Below are 27275 nucleotides of genomic sequence, written 5' to 3' on the forward strand. Positions count from 1 at the left end.
CTTAGTAAGATGTGTATCTCTTCTGTTTATGTCTTATTGCATTGGTTTGAATTACCTCATTTTAGTTGCAAATAAAGTGACTTTCTCAGTGTGCCAGACAGAGACCAGAACTAAAATCTCCTCTTTGTTTTGTGGTTCAGGACTGCTTTAGAAAAGGTCACCAAATCAAGGTACTCTATCCTGCATTTATCCAGTTGCATTTTCTACAGGAAAGCTAACATTTGTGGTGCTTATAGTACTTCCTTTTTTATTTAAAAAGAAAAAAAGCAAAACAGAAAAAAGGGTAGAAATAATACAGTTATAATGCTTTCTTAAAGAGAATTAACCTCTTAGTTATTCTAGATGATATGGGGATAAATTAAATAGGAGATTGAAATAGGAAACACTGTGGGCTTGGGGTATCATTTAAAACATAGTGGATAGGTAAGAGTTTCCTGACTGCAAGGGAAGAAGCAAGTCTTCTGAGAGTTGGATATATCCTAAGCAATAGGATTCCAGGCACAGAGCATAGCGAATGCAAAGGTCTGAGCTGGGAATGTACCTAGGGATCCCAAGGGACAGGAGACACCAGTGTAATCAACAGAGTAAAAGGAAAGCCCATAGAGTGGGGAAAAAATTTAGCCAACCATTCCGCAGACAAAAGACTTCTATGTAGAACATATAAAGCATTGAAAAAATTGGGCACCCCCAATTCAAAGACCCAAATTGAAAAATGGGCATCTGAGATGAATAAGTGTTTCTCAAATGAAGAAATGCAAATAAAAAATAAATATATGAACAAATGTTCAGCCAATGCAAGTTAAAACAACACTGAGATTCCATCTTACTCCAGAAAGAATGACTGTCCTCAAGAAATCGACCACTAACAAATGTTAGTGGGTCTGTTGGGGAAAAAAGGAAAGCTTCTCTGTTGGTGGGAGTGTAGACTGGTGCAACCACTGTGAAAATCAGTATGGAGACTCTGCAAAAAACTAGTATTAAAGGTTCCATTCAATCCAGCTATTTCCTTTATGAGTATTTTCCCAGAAGAACTGAAAACATACCACAGCAATATATGTATGACCACATGTATAGAAACAAATTTGTAATAGCTAAATATTGGAAACAACCCAAATGCCTATGCACTGCACGATGGATACAAAAAAGTGATGTTTATGCATGTGTAAAAACCATACTGTTGTCCTAGTATAAAAAAACTAAAAGAATAAATAGGATCAAATATGTACAGGAGATATTGTGAAATTGAAAGGGGAACAAACTGCTCAAAAGAAAGAATAACTGAGCCCTCCTTCCTGGTAAGTGGCTGTGCGAATGAGCAGCAGGCGTGCTGGGCAGAGAAAAGTCAGCGTCTCTTGTGAGCCTATAGCGCGCAAGCAGAGAATCAAATGTCCCATGTCCCACACCCCTTTTAGCAACTGAATGGTGCTGAGGACAACTGGAGTTGATAGCCATTAAGGCCCATAAAGCAGCTACACGCTTGTGTTGTGTTGACTATGCTGACTAGGGTCAGAGGTCTGAGCATGTCTTGGAAAGATGACCATATGCAATACAGCAAACATGGGAATTTCCTCCAGTCTTCTCTTTGAAGGCAAATACTGTTTTCACTATTTTGCTTTGTTCTGATTGTTTTGCTCTATTCAATATCCTCTTTTGATAGGTTTTATAATGTTCTGTTTTTGGCTTGATTTTGTTGTACCTGATTGAATGGACAGCTATTGTGAAGATAACAAGATATACTATGGTACCTAATACTGTTATCCTGGTATCCTACTCTGACATTCGGTACCAATTTCACTGCATTGTCACAATGGATTTTGTTCTGTCTTGTTTTGTTGTATTTTCTATCTTCAAAATAAAAAAAAAATTTTTAAATGAACAACTGAGATGAGGGAAAGGAGAAAAGAAAAACAGGGAAAAATATATATGGTAGTTAATTATATTACTAATCTGTTAGCTCATCAGAACGAACAATTTCTGCTTTCATTTTTTCATGCCTTTATCTTATAATATGAGCAACTACTTTGAAGATAGCAATATGCAGTGTATTAACCATTGTTAATCTCATATTGTTTTGGAATTCTGCATGATTGTTTTTGTTCTTTTTCTCAATTAAAAAAAGAATAAAAAAATGAAGTCAGATAGTTGTAGCTTTGCAGATGATGAGAAGAGAAAAGATGCTGGGTGTATCCAACTGGGGGCCACAAATATCGTTCACGGAGTAGACGCAGTGCTATGAATGAGAGAAGGGCCTTGCTTAAGGCAAAAAGAGAAAAAAAAGACATGAGGATGAAGGCAGGCTGTCTGAATTTTGATTTAAATGTAGACAGACTATACTTTAGCTATAGTTCACACTCAATAAAAGCGTGTTGTATTTCTAAATAATATATTGGAGAAGACTATCTGCAGCTCTTATCAAATAAGGAAAATTTACTGGAATTCTTCAGTTGAATCATCATTGGTCCTTTATACAACTTATTTTTCTTCCTCTAAATTTCTATAGAAAATCCACTTTCATTAAATGTAGTAAGGGTAATTCAATCACATGAAAAACAGCCAAGCACAACATGAGACAACTCTGTTGTTTATTCACTGACCCTGCAGTAATGCATGAGACAATTGCGAATGGCTCCTGTCAGCTTGTGTGAAGTGCTTTCTAGAAAGCACTTTCCAGACACGTTATCTCACTTCGTCCTCACACTGCACTGCAGGCTCTCCTCTCCTCAGAATCCGTGGCAAAGTGCTTCTTTCTAGTCACACATCATTGGATTGTGTGATTAGTTAAAATCCATCAACTGCATCTTAGTTCTAAGCTTCTAGTACTTGGTTCTAAGTCCCAGCTAGGTTACATTTAAATTTGTACCTGCTATGTGATAGCCACTCAGTAAACATTTGGTGAATGAATTAATAAGTATGTAAAACACAGACAAATGGGGCAATCGCCCAAGTAGCTAGTCAGAGACCAAGCAAAGATGCTCACACAGATTCATATACCTCCCCCATTTCTTAGTGTCCTCCATGAGCTATGTTGACTAGGCAAATAGTGAATAAAAACCACAATTCCCACGCCCTTGATATAAAGGTTGGCTAACTAAGACATATCATTGTAAATTTCAGCTCTAAAGTTTGGAGTGACCTTTAACGTGGGGAATGAAATTACAAAGCTAGGTTCTGCTGGGGATTACAAAACTCACACTTGTTTCTTAGCCCATCTTGTGCAATAACACTGACGGTTTGTCATAGCATTTTTGTATTAAAATTTGCACATAGATGGAAGCTAAAACATAGACTTTTGAAGCAGAAAAGAACATTCAAGATCATTTAGTCCATTTCTCTCATTTTCCCTACAGCTTTATTGAGGTGTAATTTGTACACCATAAAATTCACCCATTCTAAATGTACAATTTTTTCAGTAAATTTTCAGTTATTCAACGATTATCCCAATGCCATTTTAGAACATTTCTACTGTAAAACCTTTTATGCCTGTATACACTTGCTTCCTATCCCTACTGCCATGCCGAGACAATCACAAATCTGATTTCTGTCTAAATGTCCCTTTTTTTGACATTTCACATAAATGGGATCATACAATACACAGTCTTCGAGCCTACAATGTCTTACTTAGCAGTACTTTGGCTTTTATTGCTAAAATACTATCCCATTGTACGGATGCAATGTAGAAAGTATTGCTTTCTATTCACTAGTATTTGAATGTGTAGATTGTCTCCCTATTTTGGTTTTTATAAGTAATGATATCATGAATAGTTTTAGACTCCTTTGTGTTAATGAATATTTTCATTTATCTTGAGTAACTAAGAGTGTAATGGCTGGATGAATGGTAATTTTATGTTTAGTTTTTTATTTAAAAAGCAAAACAAAAAAAAAGGATAGCAGTGATACAGAATTTCAAAAACATAAGAAATTAACACTAGTTAATATATTGCATATTGTTATCTTAGAAGTAGTTGTTGCTATGACTAGATCCTGTAATATGTTTATGTTTTTAAAGAGCTGCCAGATTGTGGTTTACCAAAGTTACTTTGTTACCTTCTCAACATAAAGTGTGATGATAGCAACTTTTCTATTCTTGCCGACTTTTGCTGTTGTCTCTGACTGATAGCCATGTGAGTATTTGCAATAGTTTCTCATTGTCATCGACTGTTTGATTGATTAACTGATTGATTATACTACAGTGGAGCCCAAAATACACGGGCGTTTTGTTCCTAGAGTACCATGAATTGTGCAAATATGCAAATTTCAGATATGGTCAGAAAAATGCCGAGGAATGCCCATTTTTATAGCTTAAACATCATATATGCTATGTTTCCCACAATTATGTAATTTAATTTAATTTAATTTAATTTAATAAAATGCTGTATTCATGAAGCCTTAGAAGGTGCAGCACGTTTTCTAGGCATCTTAGGGATCTTAGGGCTTACAGAATAACCCAAGAACACTTGAGATAGCTACAAACTTGTAGCGACCTGTTACCACGCGGGAATGCTGGTGCAACGCGGAAATACATGAAAGGGCAGCAGCCATTCAGCAGCCAGGAGAACTGAATAATGCTCTCGGATTGGCTACGTGCAAACCTTTGGCCCCGCCCCCAGAAAAACAGCTCTGGAAGATACTTAGTTTGGCCAAATTGTGGAGATTTCCACAAATGATTATTAGTTAGGTTCTAAGGATAACTCTGCCAAGGACTAAGCCCACAAATGACTGTACCCGCGACTTGGTTGGGGTGTACTATTCTAGGAATTAAACCCGGAGATTTTGCATTGAACTATGCCCCCAAAACTTTCTTAAATTTTGAGTTTTGAAGCAGTGTGTTTCTCACTAAATTGCTGAGTTGAGCAGGTTGAGCTTGAACTTGAGATTTTTCTGCCTCAGCTTCCCAGAATATGGTGATTACTGGCTTGTACCATTGCACCTGGTATTCTCATTATTTTAATTTACATTTCCCTAATAATTTCTAAATGGTGATCTTTCTTATTGTCTTATTAGCCATTTGTATTTCACCTTTGATTAAGTATTTAGTTAAATATTTTGGCCTTTTTAAATCGAGTCGTGGTAACTTCTTGTTGAATTATAATGGGTCACTGTATGGGTTGAGTATCAGTCTTGCCATAAATATGACTGGAAATATTTTCTTGTAGCATGTATATTTTAATTTGTGTAGTAATTTTTGAAGCCCAATTTTGAAAAGTCTAATGACATTAGTTTGTCTTTTTCTTACTCATATCTCATGTTTTTTGCCTTGTATCTATATGCATTTGTCCCAGTCCAAGGTCACAAAGACTTTTTTCTAGCAGTTTTACAATGTTAGCTTTTGCATTTAAGACTATAATTCATTTTCAGCTAGATCTTTTGTATTGTCCAAGTTTATCTTGTCATTTTAAAAAATTTTGATTTTTATTACTGCAGTGTTTGTAGTATATCATGATCACTTTCGTTGTGGGCAATTTGTATACATACATAACACATCAAATTCTTTTTGAGAATGGTTAAGCTTGTGTGTCTGATCGATTTATGACAGCACCACATGACTCTTGGAAGCAGCCTATGTGTCCATCAACAGATGAGTCATTAAAGAAAATCTGACACTTATGCATGAAGAAATATTGTTCTGCTATAAAGAGTGATAAACTTGAGTCACCTATAGGAAAACAATGCATCATGAGACCATAACTACAGTATAAATTTAAACTTAAATACTTGCATGTGGCTATTCAGTTGACCCAGCTCCCTTTGCTGAAGAGACTATACTGTTATTATTGATTTGTCCTGGTACCTTTGTCAAAAAATCAGTTTGTTTATATCAGGAATCTCAATTTTATTTCATTAATTTATGTGTCTGACCTTCTGCCAACATATAACTAATTGATTTTCCTAATGTATACTATCAGAAACTCTAAGTCCTACAATTTTGTCCTTTATGAAATGATTTTGTCTATTATCGGTCCTTTTTGTATTTCTATATACATTTTTCGATCAGCTTGTTAGTTTTAGTAAAGATTTTTATGATTCTGACAAGACTTACATTGCATCTCTAGATAAATTTGGAGAGAATTGTCGTCTTAGCAATGCTGATGATTCCAATCCATAAACACGAAATGAGTTTCCATTTTTTATATCTTCTTAAATTTCTTACTCTTCAATATGCAAATATTTCATTTATTTTGTTAAACTTATTTATATTTCTTTTGAAGCTATTGTGAATTGAATTGTGTGCTTAATTTCATTTTCACATTGGTCTTCTCTAGTTATAAAAATACAATTTACTTTATATACTAATGTTGTATACCTTGATTTTCTGAAGCAATTAGTTGTTGCTATGGTGAATGTGTGTGTGTGTGTGTGTGTGTGTGTGTGTGTGTGTGTGTGAAGAAACTCCTTATGGTTGTCAACATACAGGGTCATATTTGCAAATAAGAAGTTTCACTTCTTCCTTTACAAGTTGTGAGCTATTAGTTAATAAGTAGATTCTGGCATTATTTTACTGACTAGACTCTTTAATACAGTGGTAACCAAATATTTTTGTATTGATTCTGATTTTAGAGGGAAACCATTACCCCTGAGTGTGTTACTTTTACATCTCTTTTAAATAGCCTTTATCAAATTGAAAGTTACTTTTGTTCTTTCCTTTCCTTTCCTTTCCTTTCCTTTCCTTTGCTTTCCTTTCCTTTCCTTTCCTTTCCAGTAGTTTATACCATAGTTATGTGTTATATTTCATTAAATAGTTTTTTGTATATTCTGCATATATCAAGATGATTATGTGATTTCAGTTATTTATTCTATTAAAGAGTTATATTGTATTTATTTATTTTTGTACATTAAGTCAACTTGTATTTGTAGATAAATCTCAGTTATCATTTTTATATGATACTACATTGTTTGCTGACATCTGGTTACATAGTTTGGTGTCTATATCATGAATGATAATGCCACCATGGTACTATGAAATATATCTCTGGTTGGAGATATCAGAGACTCATAGCATGAGTTAGGATAAAATCACTTGCTTGCTTTTTGGCAGATAAATTTGTGAGAAATTGAAACTGTTCTTCCTAAATATTAGACTTCAAACATAGAATTTTTTGGATAAAAAATTATAGGGTTAAACATCTAAAGGAAAAAATAAGAAAATCCTCAAATCAAAAATCAAGGCTTCTCCCTTTCAAAAGTAGAAAATAAGAGCAAACTAAACCTCAAGCAAGTAGAAAGAATAGATCAGAGATCGGAGTGGAAATCAGTGCAATCAGAAACAGAAACAGTGAAAAGTTGAGTTTGATCAACACCTTTAAGAACTCTTTATCACGACTGCCCAAAAGAAAAGGAGAGATGACATAAATTACCAAATCAGGAATGAAACAGGAGCTATCACTACTGAAATTTTAGAAATGAAAACACTAGAAAGGGCTTTATGTCAGTAACATACAGTGTAGATGAAATGAAACACCTAACCAAAACTAACACATGAAAAAAATAGAAAATTTTAGTAGATTTTTAACAAATAAAATGACTGAATTAGGAATTAAAATCTCCCCCCCACACAAGAAAAAACAGCCCATCTGGCTTCATACATTTAAATTTCTAAAAGGCCTGAGGATTTAGCTCAGTGCGAAGACCCTGGGTTCAACTTCCATACTGGAAAAGCAAACGAACAAAAATAATAATAATTAAACTTTGAAAAGGAGGCATAAGTAAACCATATGATACTGAGTCTGTGTGTTTCGGGCAAGACCTCATTTTTGTGTCTATTCTCAGCAGTACTAAAATGAAAAGTTTGTTAGTCTAAAACTTTACTTAATCATCAGGCCTCTGGAATAATCAAAAGTACGTGGTATTGGTAACCTTAAATATGTAACTGTAAGTAAAATTGTCCATCACCCCCCCTTTTGTAGAGGACATGTTTCAAAACCCTCTAGCGAATGCCAGAAACTGAAAATTGCATCAAACACTTTATATACTGTATTTTCCTATTCATCATACCTAAAATAAGGCTTAATTTATAAATTTAAGCACAATAGGAAGTGAAAAATAATAACTATTAATATAATATAACAATTGTAACAACATAATGTTTTAAAATTATGTAGACCTTATGCCTTTCTCTTGCAAAATATTGTACTTTCACATTTTACCTAAAGGAGCCCTTTACAAACTCTCTTTGTCATATCCAAGTTGCTAATGTCACTACCCTTGTGTGTTGAGGCCATTACTAAGTATAATAAAGGCTACTTGAACACAGGCAAGGTAATGCTGTGATAGTTGACCTTATAACTACTATAGCTGATGAGTGTTTGACTGGAAAATTGTATAGTTTGTTTACATCAGATGAAGGGATGATTCATGTTCCGGGAGAGAAAGAGTGGAACAGTGTGTGTTTTATTGTGCCATTCAGAATGCAGCACAGCTTAAAACTTAAGAATTGTTTCTTTGGAGAAGTTTGTCCCTTTTACTTTTTGACTACAGCTCGCTTCAGTTAACTGAAACCATGGAAAGCAAAACCATGAATCGGGGCACCAGTGTACATGCAAACTAACCAAGCCTGCTGTAATATGAACATCTAAGAAAGAAAGGCTTCCCAATGTTGATTTTCAGTGTTAAATCATAGATCATTTAATAGAAGAGTATAATGCGAAAAGATTCACCAACACTTCATTGATGAGTATGTTACAATAACTGGATAAAAGGAAGCCCATTTTTACCTTTTGTCCAGTTTCCAAATTTTATAAAACATTATTGTATTTTCCTTGACAAAAATAATTTTTAAACAGCACAAAATTCAGAGGAATGAGATAGGGACAGTGGCTTTACCCTCTAGTGTGATGGAAAGCTGTATAGCCTGTGGTTAACACCGATGGCTTAGGAATCAGACTGACTGGGTTCAACTCTTAGCTCTAGTGCTCAAATAGTAGTGACCCAGAGAAAGATTTGGAGCATCTCTGTGCTTTCATTCTCTTATTTTATCAAATGGAGAAAATGTATCTCAAGGAGCTCAAAGATGTCATGAGGATCTAATAAAATAATGGAGTGGGGGGGGAATTTGACATAGTGCCTAAGCGGTGTTCAATAAACATTCAGTCATCATTGCAGTAGGTAACAGTGAAAGTTATGTGTGCAAGATAGACTGAGAGAAAGAGAAATCAGTTCTGTTTTGCAATAAAGACAGGCTTGCAAGTCAGAAAGATGACATTTGATCTGGGTGGAAAAGGCATTTTGGACAAATAAACAGCAAATAGGTATAAAGGTATGTCTTAAGAATTGATGTGTGTACTTCAAATCAGTTTTGTAAATTTATTTCTTTAACGAATACTCTGTGGATAATTTTTATGTATTTGTAATGGTATTAAAAGCAATGAACTAAACAGAAATCTCTGAGACCTCATGAAATTCACACACTATGGGGGCACAGGCAGTAACCCAATAAAGAAATCATCAAAAAAATGTTTTGGTTGTGATAAAAGCTATAGGAGAAAACAGCCAGGCAGTGTGGCACACAGTAACTTAAGTTGTGATAGGTAATGACTAACAATTATCAATAGATGCTTTAGTGGACCTGGAATAACCCAAATCAATGGTTTTTAAGAGGGCGAGAATGATGGTAGGGGATGTTCCTACTGAATACAAAGGTGTGAGCATCAGAAGCACCTAAGTTTGTGGCTTCATTGCCAAGTGTCGGAACTACCTTGAGAGCTTTAAAAAAGAACCCTACTGATCCTGGGGTCCTATCCCTACTGATTCAGTCCCCAAGAAAAGGGCATTTTAAAAAGGCCTCTAGGATTATAAAGTGCAGCCAAAGTTAAGAACAGCTAAGCTGTACTACCCTCTTAAGAGTCTATGATGACTCTTCTCAGTCCTCACTTGAAGAATCTGCAGCAGAAATGCCATGAGGGCTGATGAAAACTTGTTGTATGCCTCAGCTGTATGGGCCTGGAAGCACAAGCTGAAAAATACTTTGCCAAAATGAAATTATCATCTTACACAAATCCCATGTGATTATTGCTCATTGTTCCAGAAGTGCTCTGTGGGGGCCACTGGGGATACCCACACAAATTTTGTGAACTCCCTTTTCTGCAGGGTGCCCATTTCCCTGCTGCTCCATGTTGATGCAAGGAGTAACCTCCCTTGGAAGACTGCCTGGGCTACTGGAGTCATCTGCTTGACCCACCCACAGAGTTGGGAGTCCTTGAGATTACATCCCTCTGGGGCAACCCATAGTCAATAAGTAATTGCTACTTGAGATTTGAAAGCATGAAATAAGACCATCTCTAGGACATAATTTATACTCCAGAGCTCCCCATAAGACAATTCTGAGACTGGTTACACCTGTTTTCACACCCTTGCTTTGCTCCCTCTTCTTTTCCCTTCTGCTTCCTTTGACTATTTTCTTAATGCATCACATATCGTGAAACCTTGACTCAGGGTCTGTTGCTGGATTAATATGAACTAAGACATGCATCTTTTTGGGAGAACAAGGAGTTGGACAGTCTTTACCTGAAAACTAAAATCTACTCCTTGGCTGTCATCTCAGTTCAACATCCCTGGTGGATACAACCACTGGCTAGAAAAGGTGCCATTGGAATTGTTAATAATGGAAGGATGGCTCTGATAGGTCTCTGCCTCAGTGCAGTCTGGTCAGAGAAGCATGAGTCACACCTAAAGTAGTGTCTGGCATCATAGTCTAAACCTGTGTGGTGGCAAACCTCAGGTACACATGCCACAGTGGGCAGTTTGTGTTACTGAAAGCTCTAAGAGGTTTGCCATCCCTGATCTAAACTATTAGCTTATAAAAGCAGGGAGCCAAGGTGAAGGAAGGAAGGGGAAGGGGATGCAAAAAAAGAATTAAGGTGAAAGTAATCACTGTGTGCTGGAAACATGTACTACTCAAAATAAAAAGATTAAAAAGGGACAGAGTTTTCCAGAACTTGCAGTAATCCTGTAGATTCTAAACTTCATGGTATCTGACGAAGTTGATCTCTGTATCCTTGGATCTTGGAACCTCGGAACAGAGTGGGATGTTCTTGCCTCAAATGTCAAGAGACACTGAAACTGAAAATAAAAATTCTCCTCAATCTTTGAGTAGCCACCTTATAGTGAATGAGACAGAGTGAGGATACAATATAGTTTTCAGAGCCCTAAAAGAGGAGATCCCCAAGATAAGTTACATGAAACAAATGGTCATAATTTTCATGTTCTCATTGAGAGAAACAGAGACGATAACATGGGAGGAGAAAAAATTGTATGTTGAGAGGTGAACACTGTAAGGCATTCTTCTCTTATGTTGTCAGGAATTTCCTGAAAAACTCCCTTCTCTTTCCAGGTAATCCTAAATAGTCATTACAGCCACTTCTCCCAAGCTGAAGATAAGGCTTTGGGGGGACTGTTCTCATTTACATACAATTTTATCACCACCAAGAAGCTCAGAGCAGCATGCTCCTAGATATATATGTTTTCAAGACAGTGATGAAAGTAAGGATGCTGTCACTATAGAAAACAAAAATAATATGCAGAGTCTGGTTTCTTTCCCCTGTAGCTTCCTAACAAGTATCCTTCACAAAGGACACTTCACAAGGAAACTTACACAACTAAGGTGTTGTTTCTTCTCTCCTCCTCTTTAATCATAGTTCCTAGGTCTTTGAGAGGGGCTGGATGCCCTGGCAATGGATTTATTTGACAAAATGGTTTATGACTTTCTGGCTGCAATTGAAGATTAGCCTCTAAATGGAAAAGCTACAGATGCAGGGGCTATCAGGGAGTTGCTGAGTATCTTTTGGTACAATAATCCCAATCGTGTAACTATACGTTGGCTATACAGTTTACCCTCCAATGTACTTTTTAATCTTTGTGGTTTTATGAGGCTGGTTGAGATAAAGATAAAGAGTTCAGGTCACCAAGTTAGGAAAAAAGAAAAGGAAAAACATTTTCAGATGCCCCTCCAGATGTTGTGTTAGTTTGTATGAAAAGAATGTATGGAGAAGAAAGGATACTGCACCATGAAGGACATATCTGACATTCTGCTTTTGCTGCAGCTTGACCTGCATAGGTCACTTAACCTCTCAGGCTTAGCACCATCTCCAATGTAGAGTAGAATTTGGTTAAATGTACAAAGAGAAACTCAAATTCAGGTTGGTAAGAGGAGTAAGTGGTGAGGTTACATGTTAACCTCTATCCAAATGTTGTGCCTTTCTCTAGGGCCTTGGCATGTTCAAATGTTCAGAACCCAGTAGAATCTGGGTTCAGAACTGCAGAATCTCATGCCAGTCTCGGGCAGTACGTGAGGCTCACCTTGGGCTCTTGATCTTTCCCATCACTGGAAAGCCAGAAGTAATAAAAAGTGATTCTGAGGGGATGATATGGCCCTTAGGAACCTCGCAAGACTTTGGGCCTTCAGTTTAGAGAATGAAGATGAGCTAGAATAAGAAAGCTGTATGAGAAGCCAAGACAGAGGTCTTGTCTTGTAGACATAATAAACCAAAGTGGTGGCAAGATACAGACAGAGCCTTATGAGACAGCAGGGGCCTATCACTCTTTCCATCCCTTGATGTTGGGGATGAGATCATTGGTCAGGGATGTATGAGGGTTGGGTAGGTTTCATGCCCCCAAATCCAGTGCAGACTATTCTTAGATTCCATTGCTTTTCTCAGCAGGAGACTCCAGGAAACTGCTTCAGAAGTTAATCTTCTACTTTTGGTTGCCTCTTGCCCTTTTCTACAAAGACCAGAGTCCCATGAGTAATGGACCATCCATTAGTCAAGCTACCATTAGCACCATTACAGATCTGAAATTTTACCTGAGATTATCATTACATAAAGAGCAGTGCAGGTCCTAAAGACTCTGCTTTAAGTGCCCCTCCAGTCCCATCACATGATTTTCACGTTTGGAGTTTAGGTCTTTGTGGTGTTTTCCAGTGACTGCTTCAGTCTTAGCTGGCCAGAGAAGCACTACAATTGCTCATTTAAGAAAGACCCCAGAGTTGAAGCAGGAATGACAATTGAAACCGCAGTTTAATTTAAGCATTTAATTGCCTCAGCTAATTTTATAAACTTGAAATGATGTCATTCATATATATATATATATATATATATATATATATATATGCATACATGCATACATATATCATATTTCATATTCTTCCAAGTCTGTCTTATGCCCACAAGCTAACCTCTTCCCCATGTGCATGATTAACCATCCCATGCTCAAGGGGATTCAGGGAATACTTGCCATATTGAAGATGTTATATATTTTTCAGAGAAGGGAAATTTGTAGCCTTTATTTTTCTTAATGATCCAGTCCTGTGCCTCTGTGTTTTTTCCCAAGTTGAGTGTCTTAACCATGTATCTGTGGATGGATAATCTGATCAAAGGGTGGAAACATGTATCTTCACCCTCTTTTATTCATAAGCAATATGCTATTTCTCTATGCCATATTTAAATGTCTGGTTTGGGGCCTTTGCTTCAACCACCTCATTAATTTATACAAATCTCATTTGGAACACTCTGAGAAATTCATCTTCCATCTCAGAACATGGGTTACATAGAGCTGTACAATAAGGATTTTCTAAAGGAATAGCATTTATTCAAGAGGGCCAAATGATGTGTGTACAATAGCATGGCATCTGCAGCAGCTGCAATGGAGCAAACATCAGGAGACCTTCTGAAATAAAGGCTGAGTGTCAAACCAAGGGCTTCACATGCCATGATGAGGGATGTAGTTGAATAATTTAGACAATTAATAGACTATGGGACAATGTTATATAAATAGGAAGATCAATGAATGAACTGATTAACTGATCTAATAAATCAGAGACAAAGGGACCAAGTGAGTCTAGGTTAGAGACAGGAAAGTGCCCAAGTCAGGTATGAACAATGGAAGAAGAAAAGAGGGAGAGCATCACTGCTGAGGGCAAGAGATTAGAGATTGTTAATTGAAAATAAAGAGTAAGTTCCAAGAAGGTAGAAACTGGGGAAGAGAACTACATTCAAGATCTGTCTACCTGACACATGATGAAACACATGCAGAAGGAGGCACAGCAGCTTTGTAGGAATGGGGACCAAGATGAATTTTGGACACTTCCAGTATCACCTGAATTTATAACCTCTGAGAGGAGAGAGATTTCTACAAAACAATGGATGTGAAAATCCTTAACTACAAAGAAAAGGAGCTAGTTGTAGACAGCAGTGACCATGATGTTTACAGGTTGGAAATGTTGTGCTGACATGAAAACTGATGAGCGTGTCCCTTGAAAGACTTTCTCATCTGTCTCTTCCCTTTCCTACCCAGTGTTTATCAGCTGGTTGTCAAGGAGGAGAGACTTCAAAAATCCCGAAGGGCAGCTGACATCATCGAGTGCTTCTCGGTACCTGTGAGCTATAGGAATGCCTCCAGCCTGGATTCTTTACACTACTTTGCTGCTGAATTGAAACCTGCCAACCTACCTGTCACCCAGCCATTTACAGTGGGTGATAACAAAACATATAATGGCTACTGGAACCCTCCTCTCTCCCCACTGAAAAGCTACAGCATCTACTTCCAGGCTCTCAGCAAAGCAAATGGAGTAAGTATGACACAAGGAGTATGGCCTTGTATGAATTTTCTTATTCTCAAAGAGAAAGGAGCAAAGCTTTAGAGACTGACAAACTAATCTTGACTGAGAATGTTGGGGGATTTGGGGGCACAGTTTTCATTCATTTTTAAGCTATACCTATTTGTATATTATCAATAGTTGCTTTGATGCCTAACAGTGGAGTTTAGCAGTTCCAACAGAGACGATGTATCTCACAAATCCTAAAACAATAGCTATATAAATGTCCTGTATTAGAGTATGAAGAAGATACAGCACTTGAACAAAGCATAGTGCCTGAGCCTTAATTTCTTATTCATTGTAGTAACAACTATCAATGTACAATTTTTAGTCACACTCACATGTATTAGTTGGTCTGTGACTACTAAAACCTTTATCATTACCATTATTCGGATACAAAAATAGCTTTTTGTTTTCAAAAACCAGGTAACTGTTTTTTCAAATTTTTTGTTCAAACAGGGGACTATTGATAGTGTCATTACATCACACTGTCACAGGACTGGAAAGGATCTCAAAGGTCTCCAGCATCTCCTCACTCACACACCACAACAATGCTTCATGAACTATAACATCACAGTGAACTAGCATTAGTGTTTATTTGGAATATCTACAATGTGAGAGAACTCATGTCACTGCTCTTTGGGTGGTAATGTCAGGGCTGCGACTCTAAGAAAGCTTTGTAATGTACTTACTTAAATATCTTTTTTATTGCAGCCTCTATCCATTGCTCTTGGTCTATCCTTTTAGGGACCGGTAGGGCCAATGCAATCACCTTCTTAGTTGCTATTTTTCCATCACATAAGATATTTTCTGCCATCTATTTTCTCTCTATAAAATTTCACTCAATTTATCTTCTCTGTAAGCAAAATATCTTTAGCCCTTTCTATAACACAGGTGAATATTTGGCATCCAGGTTCCTATATTTCACTTAACAAACATGTCAAGAACACTTCTGTATACTCAGTGTCATGGTTCATGTTAAGGTTAATATGTGCCCTCCAAGAGCTTACAAAAATGTAAAGAAGTCTGATGTGTGCCACGCTATACAGTATATCTTGAGAAGTGAGAAGCTCACCAAGAAAGGAATGCTGGGGAAAAAACTAGATTTGAGAGGTTCTGGGTTGTTCCGATAGAGAGTTTAGTTTGTCAGGGGCAGTTACGACCTGGGAGGAACCTGAATCTAGGAGCAAATTAATATCTAGAAGGTCCACATGATGCTTACTTAAACTCCACTTCTATATTTTAGTTTTGCATTTTTAATGGTTCAAGTAACACTCCTCACAGAAAGTATGAAACTGCAGAGGTGCTTCCAGATTGCCTTCCACCTGTCCATCTGGTCTCCGCTCTGCATGAAACACTGTGAGGTACTGAGTAGGAAGATATAAAGATGGTAGAAGCATCTGGGGCCACCTTTTTCTGAGATCTCTGCATCCCACACTGGCCTGCTTATTGCTTAAGCACAATTCTGATAAGGTGAGACTTTCTCTGCTTTTGGCATATTCCAGGAAATGTGGTTGGATTTTCCTACTGGGAAAAGGGACCTGTTCTGCATTTACCCTCTACCCTGTGTCTGCCTAGATACTCATAAAATCAAGCTGTGGGCCCAGTCTGCGGATCTCAAGACAAATTTATCTTAAAAGGAATCCTCTTAATCTAAATATGATTGGCCCTATGGAGAACAAAGTGTGACATAGGATATCTTTTGGATTCCTCCCCCCAAACATCATGATAGGTTCCTTTTTTGAGGCAGTGTTTCACCACTGAGAAATAAAAAATCAGACACCCTGAAGCTGCCTGGTCTTAAAAGTAATTTCTACTACTGCGTCCAAGATGAATAAGGTTATTTAATTACTTATGTCCCACATCATGTTCTCAGACTTTGATACTAAGAGTTCCAATACTAAGAAAAGAGATTAGATTAATGTTTATGCAAAGTGTCTTGGAGATATAGTTGACTACACAAAGGGAAGAAAAGCAGTCAGATGATGGCACACTGCATTGTATTTTTCTTGCAAAGGAAAAAAAAAGAAGTCTAAACATTGCTTGAAACTGCTGCATTTAGTACTGCCTTGCTTGAAAATATTCAGGGAAAAGATCATGAGAGCAGAAGAGCCAGCCTTATCTTAACAAATCCTGCTGGCCCCTATTGGAATCCACGTATTAAATATGGCAGCAGACAATGCAGGCAAGTCAGTAGGATTCTTGAGAAAGAAATAGTAGCCCATAAATTCCCCATTAACCAAGATGTTGGTGTTCTGATACATAGCAAAGACTCCCAGTACCCAGAGGCTCCCATATACCTTGCTTCTAACAAATCATTCAAATAGCAATTGGCCAAGCAATTAATCAAAATAAGATAATTAAGAATAGAGAATTATTGGAGGAAAAGATCACAGTCGACTTGGAATAATCAGACACTGCATTAGTACTAAATAATTGCTCCAAATATGTTATAAAACAGCACATTTAATGTAAAAAATAATTCCTTAAAGAGAAGATGGAGAGTGTAACAACAATTATGATTTGGGTCTACAACATACTATTATGTCCATGAAAAGTGAGAAAGTGTTGGAGGATTTAAACATGTAAACAAAAATCTGGTATTTATTTCATATTAGACAAGAGGGGATAAATAACCACTGTTTTATTTTTGATGCTGAGATTTTAACTATATTTTAAACATAAAGGCAGCCTTACGGTCTATCACAGAGAAGATAAAAAAAAATAACAATCCACAAAGAAAACAGTCAGTCACTGTGGAAATCTGCAACTCTAAAGTAAGACAAGAGGCAAAAGCACTAGATTTGATGAAGAGAAAAATGTGATGTTTTTCTCTTCATAAAAGAAGAAAAAATGATCTGGATCAAGTTCAGCACACTTATACTACTAAGATTACAAACAAAGGGTGGGGCACAATCCTGTAAAACTAAAATGAATTAAATGAAAACAAAAATGGCCATTTGTTTCAGGACAGTTGTGGGTCAGGTTGAATCATTTGTTACCAATCGATTTTATTCCTCCCTCTCCTATATGCAAGCTTTACTTACCACAGAGTAATAGGATTTTTGGGGTCCAGATACTGTATCTTTATTATATAGATAGTAAATTTTTCTGCTTAGCAGAGTGGCTGTGAATTCAGCCTTTTCAATCAGCCTCTTTGTGTACAAAATCCTAGTGGCTCTGTGATTTTAATCAAGCTATTTAAAGAGTTAGATATGATTGATTGATTAATTAAAGGAACATCTGTCAAGCACAGCCTATATGTCAAAAAGTCACTTTTCTGAGTTATAGAAATACAGTTGTACACCAAAAACACAAAACTCTCTGCCTTCACAGTGTTTACTATACGGGCAAAAGGTTAACAAAAAATAAATACATGTAATAACATGTCAAATAATCATTAGATTTTGTAGTGTAAAAGTCATTTATTACACATTGAGTATTATTACAGGAGATAAAGACATTCCACAAACTCTATAGTGATCTATTAATGTAGAGTATTTTTTATCTAACCCTATATTCATAGAAATGTAAGTATTATATGTATAAGATATGTCACTCAGGATTTCTTCAAGAATTTTTATGAAGAATGAGTTGGGCCCAGATACTTTTGTTGGACATTTTATTTGATTAGTAAGAAAGCGGGTGCTGAGAATTATTTGCACATTTATGCTTTTGCAGGTACAAAGTAGATTCAAGTGTGGGAATCTTGTACTCAGTACTGAATTCCCAGCACCTGCTCTCTTAAGAATCAGGCCATATTGTAACTGTTTGTTTTGAATATAACCATACTATACCTCTGTAGCTCCTTGGAGTTAGATTATGTGACTTTGAAGTGTCATATAATCTAAATCAGAAAATAAAAAGAAGTCTCCAATAAAGTGTACTTGGCAGGGCTTCAGGTTGATTATCGCAATTCTCTGAAGTGAAAGGGAGTTGATTCCTTTGTGGAGAAGGTAAAATTATTAGAACTATTTTCCTTATATAAAGCCAAATTCTGTCTTCCTAATTCCCCTTCTTGACTCTCTGTATTGATTTGAGCAAATCAATTCATTCTTTCCCATACCAGTGTTTCAGAGAAAGTATGACAGTGCCAACTATCCACTTTTGGCCACCCAAGTCATTTTATTGCTATTTAACATGAAGGGAATGGGAATTCAGCTCAGTGGCACAAGCACCTGCCTGACAAGCATAAGGTCTTGATCGATTGATCAATCCCTGGTACATATACATATATATGCATATATATATATATATATATATATATATATATAGTTCCTTCTTTTGTTTCTCTCATGGTGTGATTTCTATGATCTCTAGATTTCTTTCACGCCACTTACTCTGTTATCTGATAGACATACTCTCTTTTGTCTGACGCCGTCCTGAAAAGGGAGTTCCCACAATCTAGCACTGTTTGATACTGTTAGGCCATCCTGGGTACATTTTCACTACTCCTCTGTCTTGCAAATTTCTTAACACATTGTATTTCAAATATTCAGAATTTTTTCCTTATTTTGGGTCCTTGATGCAGGCCTTCATTTTGCCTGTACTGCTCTTTTCTATACCGTTCACAGAAACTAGTGCCATTTCATTTCTTAGGCCAATTTTAATAGAACATCTTTTGAGTACTTTCTAGTCATTTTACATAAGAATTCAAATGAGGGGCTAGGGATTTAGCTCAGGGTCATAAGCTCCTGCCTGGTGAGTGCATGGTCCTGAGTTGGATCCCTGGTACCAAAAAAAAAAAAAAACAAAAAAACAAAAAAAAAACAACCTAGTAATAGTAGGTTAACAGGTTAACCCATTCTTTTCCTCTTTAATATTGGATATATTTTAATTACACTATTATTATTATTTGAGTATATTTGTTTTATATATATATATACTTTATATACTATATATATATAAAATTGGATTTTCTTGGGAACTTTTATAAAGACATATAACATAGTTTGATAACTTCATACCCCCATATCCTCCATTTACCCTTCCCGTTCCTCCTCATCCTAATTCTCTTCTCTAATGGTCTCGCATCTTTCTTGTTCTCTTTTTCTGTCTGTATGTTTTTTTCCCTTCTCTGTCTCTGTCTCTCCCTGTCTCTCTGTCTCTGTCTCTGCCTCTCTCTCTCTGTTACTCTCCCTCTCTCCTTAGATTGTATATATAAAATGAAATATGCAAAAATGGACTTTATGATTTTGTATTATTTTATGTAATAAAACGTCATCCAGTTCCATTCATTCTCCTGAAAGTGACCTGATTTCATCTTTATAGTGGAGCAATATTCCATTGTGTATGTATTCCCCACTCTGCTTATTCATTCATTTGTTGACAGACACCAAGAATGTCTCCACAGCTTAGCTATTGTGACTTGTACTAAAATTAACATAGGCATGTAGGTATTTCTCTAGTATGGTGACTTCAGTTTGTTCAAAAATATACTGAGGAGTTACATAGCTAGGCTGCATAGTGGTTCTGTTTTGGTTTTTTTAAGGAACTTCAATACTGATTCCATAGTGACTATACCAGTTTACACTCCTGCCAGTGTATAGGCTTATTTCCCCCCTGTGTCCTCTCCAGCATGTATTGATTTTGTATTGTTAATAATAGCCATTCTAACTGGCGTTAGGTAGAATCTCTGTGATTTGCATTTTTCTCACAGCTATATTTTAATGTACTACTTGTCTTCCTCACTGCTCTGAGAACTCCAAGACTGAGGAATTCTGTTTGATTTGTCTTTCTCTCTCTCTCTCTCTCTCTCTCTCTCTCTCTCTCTCTCTCTCTCTCTCTCTCTCTCTTCTCTCTCTCTCTCTCTCTCTCTCTCTTTTTTGTGTGTGTGTGGTTCTGAGGATTAAGCTCCAGACTTTGCTCATGATACACAAGCCCTCTGTTGTTTATCTAGATCAGCAGCTCTTGCACAATCCCAAGTGTCTGGGGTTATAGGTGTGTCTCACCATGCTTGGCTTATTTATTGGTACTTGTTTGGGGGAGTGTTTGTTTCTCTACCCTCATGTTATGGTTGATATTTAATACACAGCAGACATTCAGTAATCGTTTGGATGGATAACTGAATAAGTGAATGAGGAATGAGTGTGTAAACTATTTCTTCTTCTATGTGAATATAAATTTCTTCACTTATAAATTGAAATAATACTCTGTATTTCACATATTAATTTTAAGGATTCAATAAGAAAAGGTCTTGAATAATGAAATACATGAAATATGTGTCAGTATACACTAAATGTCCATTCATTATTGACTGAAAGTTGTGGTTCTGAGCCATTTCACTATGGACAGATGAACCCTAAAGGACCTTCCATTGTACTAAAAGACTTTCCTCCCAGATATCTCTTTTCCCAAGCTCCAGGATCCTGGATCCAGATCCTCCAAATGGTTCCCAGAGTAGCTGTCTCAATTATAAACAGTGGGTGAGTGTAGTTTTGCATTGTTTTTTCTCTACTCTTCCCAGAATGAGGTCTGCTGAATCCACTGTTCTGTGCCTTCTCACTGCCATTAGCCATGATTGTGAAGTTGAAAAGACCATAATTAACGGTTGGATGCAAAACAAATGTGGTGAATTCATGCAAATATCCATCAGAGGCTACCTTTTGTTGAATGATGCTGATATGCATGTTATATTTATGCAGAAAGAAAACTCTTTCCTTGCTGTACTATTTTTCCTCATACAGGGGTACATTTAACCTGGATGATGCCTCTGCCAAATTCTGAGATAAATAAGAGAAGTTATAAGCAGTAGGATGATTGTTCTCTATTTCTTGCCTAATCTTCCAGCTCTTGATCTCAATTGCCTGAGAACCGTTGGAAGCCAGAGGCCGTGTTGAATGGTTTGCCATATTTCCATTATAATCACATTATAATAGTTGGGACAATCTAGATAGAGCTGGGTTACGGGAAATTCTGTGTCTCTGAATTGAAAAGTTGTTCCCATGCTCCGGGAAAAGAATGTTTGCACCTAGATGGTTTTTCTGTGGCATGGTGAGGTGGAAAGAACTGAAAGTGTCATCAGAGAGACTCAATTCTGAGTTACAACTGTTCTCACTTGTTTGAATTTGAAAAGGTTATTTAACATCTCCAAGTATTTAGTGTGATTAATGATCTATATCTTAAAACTTACTGGAGAAAATTTAAAACCTTTTGTAGTGTCACAGTGGTAACATTTGTTCTTTACCCCTTTACTATTTTCCTTTGATTCCTCTCCTTGGGCAAGGTAGGTTGAAGCCTTTTTACCTGGCATATACCAACATGTTTGGTAAGCTCCATGTAGTCCACCTTCCTAACTTTGGAGGACAGCAGAACGCATGTCTGTTTCCTAGCTAGACTGTCTCACACCTGCTGAGGCTTTATTGCTCTTGGTCTAACTTCTCACATGTGGTTTGATTCTTGCCACCTGCTCCTGTTGATATTCTGACATAATTGCCATTGTCTTTTGGGTAGAGCATTGCCCTTTCCAACCCATCTCCTGATGCTCTTGTTAGTGACTACTCACCTGTTGCATACAAAACTCCGTTTGACCATAGAACAAAGAACTGTTGGAGGCTAAAGCTGAAGTGGGTTGGAGTTAACACTGCACAGGTGATCATGGGGCAGTTTTGATCCTGGCTATTTCATCAGTAAGCTTTCAAGAAAACTCCTGTATTAATGATAGCAAATGAAATTATTCTGTACTAACAAATGACAACAAAATCTCAATGGATTATCAGAGAAAAAGTTATCCATATTCTGCTGCATATTCAAATGGGTCAGGAGAAGGACTCTGCTTGTCACTGTCACGCAGGGACCTCAGGCTGATGACTCCTCTTGATACAGTTACCAAGTAGGAGAAAGGAAAATGTGACAAGCACAGGCTCTGGAAGTTTCCACACAAAATAATGCACAGCACTTTCAACAGTCCATTGGCCAGTGCTAATCACAGGGCCATGCTTAACTTCAAAAGAACAGAGCAGTGGCTTCTGTCTCCTTAGATGAACTGCAACATTTGAAGACATCTCTAACACTACTACACTTCCCCATGATGACTAAGCTTGTCAAATTCTCCTAATACTGACACCCACTCGTGAAGCAGCATGCAGTTTTGAGCACAAATCCTGGGGGCTTTCTTTTACTGGGCACCTGCTATGTCTCAGATACTAAGCAAGATAATTCCATCTGTACTTCTTCCTTGCTTGGTCTCACAAAGACTGCTTCAGTGTGAGGAGAAATTGGGGGAGTTCCCTGGAGATCGACAGTCAGTTACTTCACAATGAAGAAGGGCTCTTCCTGCAGCCTTTTCTCCTGCCCTCCATGAAGGTCAGCTAGTAGAATGCCTGGTGCTCACTATACAGGTTGAAATGTGTGATCCCTCCACTGCAGCTGCACAGTGTAGCTGAGAGGCCTCACTGAACCTTCGGTCTGTCCCACCCATCTGTGACTGAGCCAAGTAACAGACACCTATGAACCAAAGACCCCTCCAATAACCTTTCTGCTGACTCACCACCATAGACCTATTTCTTTTTTGTTAATTTTATTTTTTTTTAAAAAGATTAAGATAAAAGAGGACATAATAACACAGATCAGAACAGAACCATGTAAGCAACATAGGGTTTCACCACAAGACAATCCGACATAACAGTAGCTACTATAGTGTCTCTTTCCTTGAAATATTTGAGTATACTTTCATATACTATAATATCAAACATAACATGACAGTGTAAAACCATTCAAGAGAATGAAAGTATTACACAGTATTCAGAACCAACTAACAGAAAATGAACAATGGTTACTATGGCCAGGATCAAGAAAACTACCAACAACAAATGTTGGAGAGGCTTTGGGTAAAAAGGAACTCTCCTCACTGTTGGTGGGAGTGTAGACTGGTACAACCATTGTGGAGGTCAGTCTGGAGATTCCTCAAAAAGCTTGAATTGGAAGTCCCACTTATTCCAGCTATTCCACTTCTGGGCATATTCCCAGAAGAACTGAAAACATCATACCACAGTGATATAAGTGCATCCATGTTTATAGCAGCACAATTTGTAATAGCCAGATCTTGGAAACAACCTAGGTGTCCGTCAACTGAGGAATGGATAAAAAAGTTGTGGTATTTTTATACAATGGAGTACTACTCAGCTATAAAGAATGATCACATTGAGACATTTATAAATAAATGGATGTAGCTTGAGACCATACTCATAAGCGAAATGAATCAAACTTACATGTATAAATACCGAGTAGTTTCCCTAGTGTATGAAATGGTAAGAATACATAGGCCTATTTCAGGAACATATTTCTGGACCTTACAAGCTGCAGCAACCAGGTGGGAGTAGAGAAGAAGGCTGATTTGGGCATTTGGCATCTAGGGTTAGTGCCATAACTTCCCTGAAGCCCCTTTGGAAAGCCTTACTCTCCCTCTTGGTTCTTGTTTGTCAGCAGGCCCTGGATTCCATGTCCCATTTACCTGCCTCAGCCTCCTTCCAGTCCTCAGTGGTTTCGTGTCGTAAAACTCACCCTCCTGCTCGGGTATCTCTCCTTCCAGGCTCCCTTCCATCATTGGAGCTCTGTCACATGCTTTAAAAATCTCTGAACTTCTGTTGAAGCTCTGCTGGGGCTCCAGCTTTCCTCTTCAGGTAAGAGGAAAATTCCCTGAGTGTCACCTTGTACAAATACCAAGATGAGTTCTCCCAGGTTGCTAATTTATTTTTTCACTCACTTACAGTTCTTACAATTTTATTATTGTGGTATGAGACCTGTGGGAGCAAGAACATTTTTCCTTTCCATGCAAATAGACTTTAAATTCATTTGGAGAAGGAGATGAAGGTTAAGCAAATGTTGACAACTGATAATCTTGTCAGCCTGGGCCCTGAGACTTCAATGCTCAGACCCCAGTCCCAAAGGTTCATGGAAATAGCCCACATTGCCATATGGCAAGGTTCTGCCTCTGTCAGGTCACTTCAAAAAGAGAAGTTCCCTGGTTTAATTGCTCCCAAGTGGTGCATTTGGAAAATGGATTCCTTGGATTAAGAACTGGCTCTGCCATTTAGCTATGTGAAGTGAGCTTTGTCTCCCAAACCTCAGTTTTCCCATCTGTCAAATGGGGATAAGATGTGCTCTCTGTCTCCTTAACTCACTGGGACTCTTGTAAGAAGTAAATAGTAAATATGATAGCTCTTTGTAAGCTCCTAGAAACCTTTCAATAATGGTAGTGTTGATAATGACACATGTGCACATTCAGCACATGTATGTGAGTGGTGTGAGTTTATTATCATATGTGTACCTACAAACACGTGTGTACATATGTGCATATGTATGTATACATATGACTATGTATGTATTAATATTCAGTTAAAAACTATAAAATTAGATCAAGGATCTTTCATTGGATGAATTAATCATTGACCCAGAAGCCTAGTATAGGTGGCTAATAGAATGGCCCATTATCTGTATGTATCTCTTGAGTTTTCAGAAAGCCAAAGCAAACAGGGACATGTGAGAAGTGTGCAAAGCTTCTCTTGCTGGGAGGATGCATACCTATTTTCATGAGAGATGCTACATGGGAGTGGGATTTATGACACACATCCTTAAATAAGAAACATTGAAGAGATGCTGGTCAGTATCATACGAACATTTTCATTCAAAAGCTCATTAGTCCTTCCTATGCTATTTCAATGAAATCTGAGGTTAAAATATTAGAATTAATGGAAGCATTTGTGCTAAAGGATTCTGTTTCTTGTGCTATAAAACAGCATTAATTCTCCTACTTAATGCTATTAAATAAGATTAATGAATTTTCAAGTTTGTTTCATCTCAGCATGTTTGATGAATATGGCCAGCAAGTACCCTTTCCTACTGCATAGATTGGCACTGATCTATAGGCAAAGGATTTAAACTCTGAGTTTCTTTCTTATTTAGAAAATTTGGTACTTTTAGTATCAGCCTTGTAAGACTATCTGTAAATATTAAGTGATAAGATGTAGGAAAGATGCCTAAGGTACTTGGGAGACACTAAATGCTCAGTATCAGTCATCATTACTAGAATATCACAGGTGCTGTATGTGGGCAGAGCGTGGAGGTGTGCTAAGGAAATACCTAAGCAAAATCTGTGGGGGGCACACACTTTTAAAACCTATTAATTAAATTTGAATAGATGATGGACATGATGTGAGAGGAGGGAATTCAGGACGGAAGAAAATCAGGGAAGGCCAGTGTGTACAGAGATGCCAACTGACACATAGATGCAAGAAAGAAAAAGGCAATAAAATTTTAAAGGAAGATCAGGAATGTTGTAGCTCTTAGAGACAAGTGGAGAGATGGGATAATTCTTCTGCAGGCCCTTTATGAACACTGAAGCTTAGTCAGGTTCCAGCTTTTACATTTGGCCTTCATCTTTACAAATTTATAAACTTGATTTATTAACATGAACCATGCCTATAAAAATTTATTTGCTCTCCTTAAAATTATCAACTATATTTTTCCTATTTCAATCAACTGTGAGTTGCTCAAAACCCCTCACCTTCTACACCCAGCTATCACCAAATCATACTTGTTCCGTACACTGAAGTTCTCTCCAGTCCATCCACTTTTCTTAGTTCCAGTGTGATCATGCTAGACTTGGGTGCTACCGTGTCTTTCCTCAGTATCCGTAACAGTCTCCTACCTGTTATTTCCATACTGATATTACTGTATCCTCCTTTAACACACAAAGAAAATACTCTGTGAAAGGCCATGATTTACTGAAACATATTCCAGAAGCAAAACGATGAGCAAGGTTTGCCTGTGCATGCAAAATTCACTTAGGCATCCTCGTGCATTTTCTGTCACGCTTCATGCTAAGACTTAACTCCACACAGTGGCTAAGTAGGTAAATATTGCTGGACTAGAACAAATAGTAACCCCCTAAACATCCCAAATCACATGCACCCACACCCACACTTTTCCCATTCTCCCACTAGACATGGCCAGTCTCAACCCCCTGCTCAGTCTTACAACACCTGCTAGCCCTGCCATTAACATTGACAAATAATGAGAAGCTGTATTAATAACAATTATCATAATAAATTGGCCTTTGATTACATCTGTCACCTGAGAATTTCAAAGACTTTACAAACATCAATTAGTAATTACAACTCCATGGATGGCTTACAGATAGGAGGAATCATTAAGGTCAGATAAGAACTGTGAGGGGACATAAGGGACCACTCTGGCTCAGACTGATTCAGATGTGGGGGGTCACTGGCTCTTGATGGAAACTCTAACACCCTCCTCCTGGTGCCCAGAGGAACCATATTTCTGGCATCCCAATTAGAGGATAATTTTTACAGCTAATCCATAGGCTCGAGTTCCTGTTGCTGAGGAATGAGACGCATAAAATGTACTATTAGAAGACAGCTTATAGATGGCCCGCCTTCATTGATTTTCAGAAAAAGAAACTAAAATCCAATGTGGGGTAGTGATTTGCTCAAGATGAAAACCACAGCCTAAAACTGGTCTTCTAAATCCCATCCATACTTGGTTACTCTGAGAAGACTGATCACTAGTTAGTTTCTCCTCTCAGGAGATGATGATGAGCCTGCAGACTTTTTATTAAGGGTTTACTCTGACTGAGTAGGGGGGACACATATGTAGAAAAGGTATAACCCCTACCCTGAGGGAGCTCACGTTCCACTGGAAAAGACAGTCATGAAAATGAATGCATGTAATA

General features: G+C 37.4%; 1 protein-coding gene across 14 annotated transcripts in view; it reads left to right on the forward strand.

Annotated features, from left to right (window-relative positions):
- The window catches only part of Ptprt (protein tyrosine phosphatase receptor type T), a 1059888-nt gene that overhangs the window by 817450 nt on the left and 215163 nt on the right, over positions 1–27275 (forward strand). For all 14 annotated transcript variants that reach the window (XM_063248334.1, XM_063248323.1, XM_063248321.1 and 11 more), the window contains one exon: positions 14284–14557. In XM_063248334.1, the coding sequence (XP_063104404.1) occupies positions 14284–14557 (274 nt within the window). The remainder of the gene's footprint in view (positions 1–14283; positions 14558–27275) is intronic.

Source organism: Cavia porcellus, unplaced genomic scaffold (genome assembly GCF_034190915.1).
Source record: "Cavia porcellus strain 051 isolate PalLab524CR breed Dunkin Hartley unplaced genomic scaffold, mCavPor4.1 scaffold_5, whole genome shotgun sequence".
In the NCBI taxonomy this organism is placed as follows: Eukaryota; Metazoa; Chordata; class Mammalia; order Rodentia; family Caviidae; genus Cavia; species Cavia porcellus.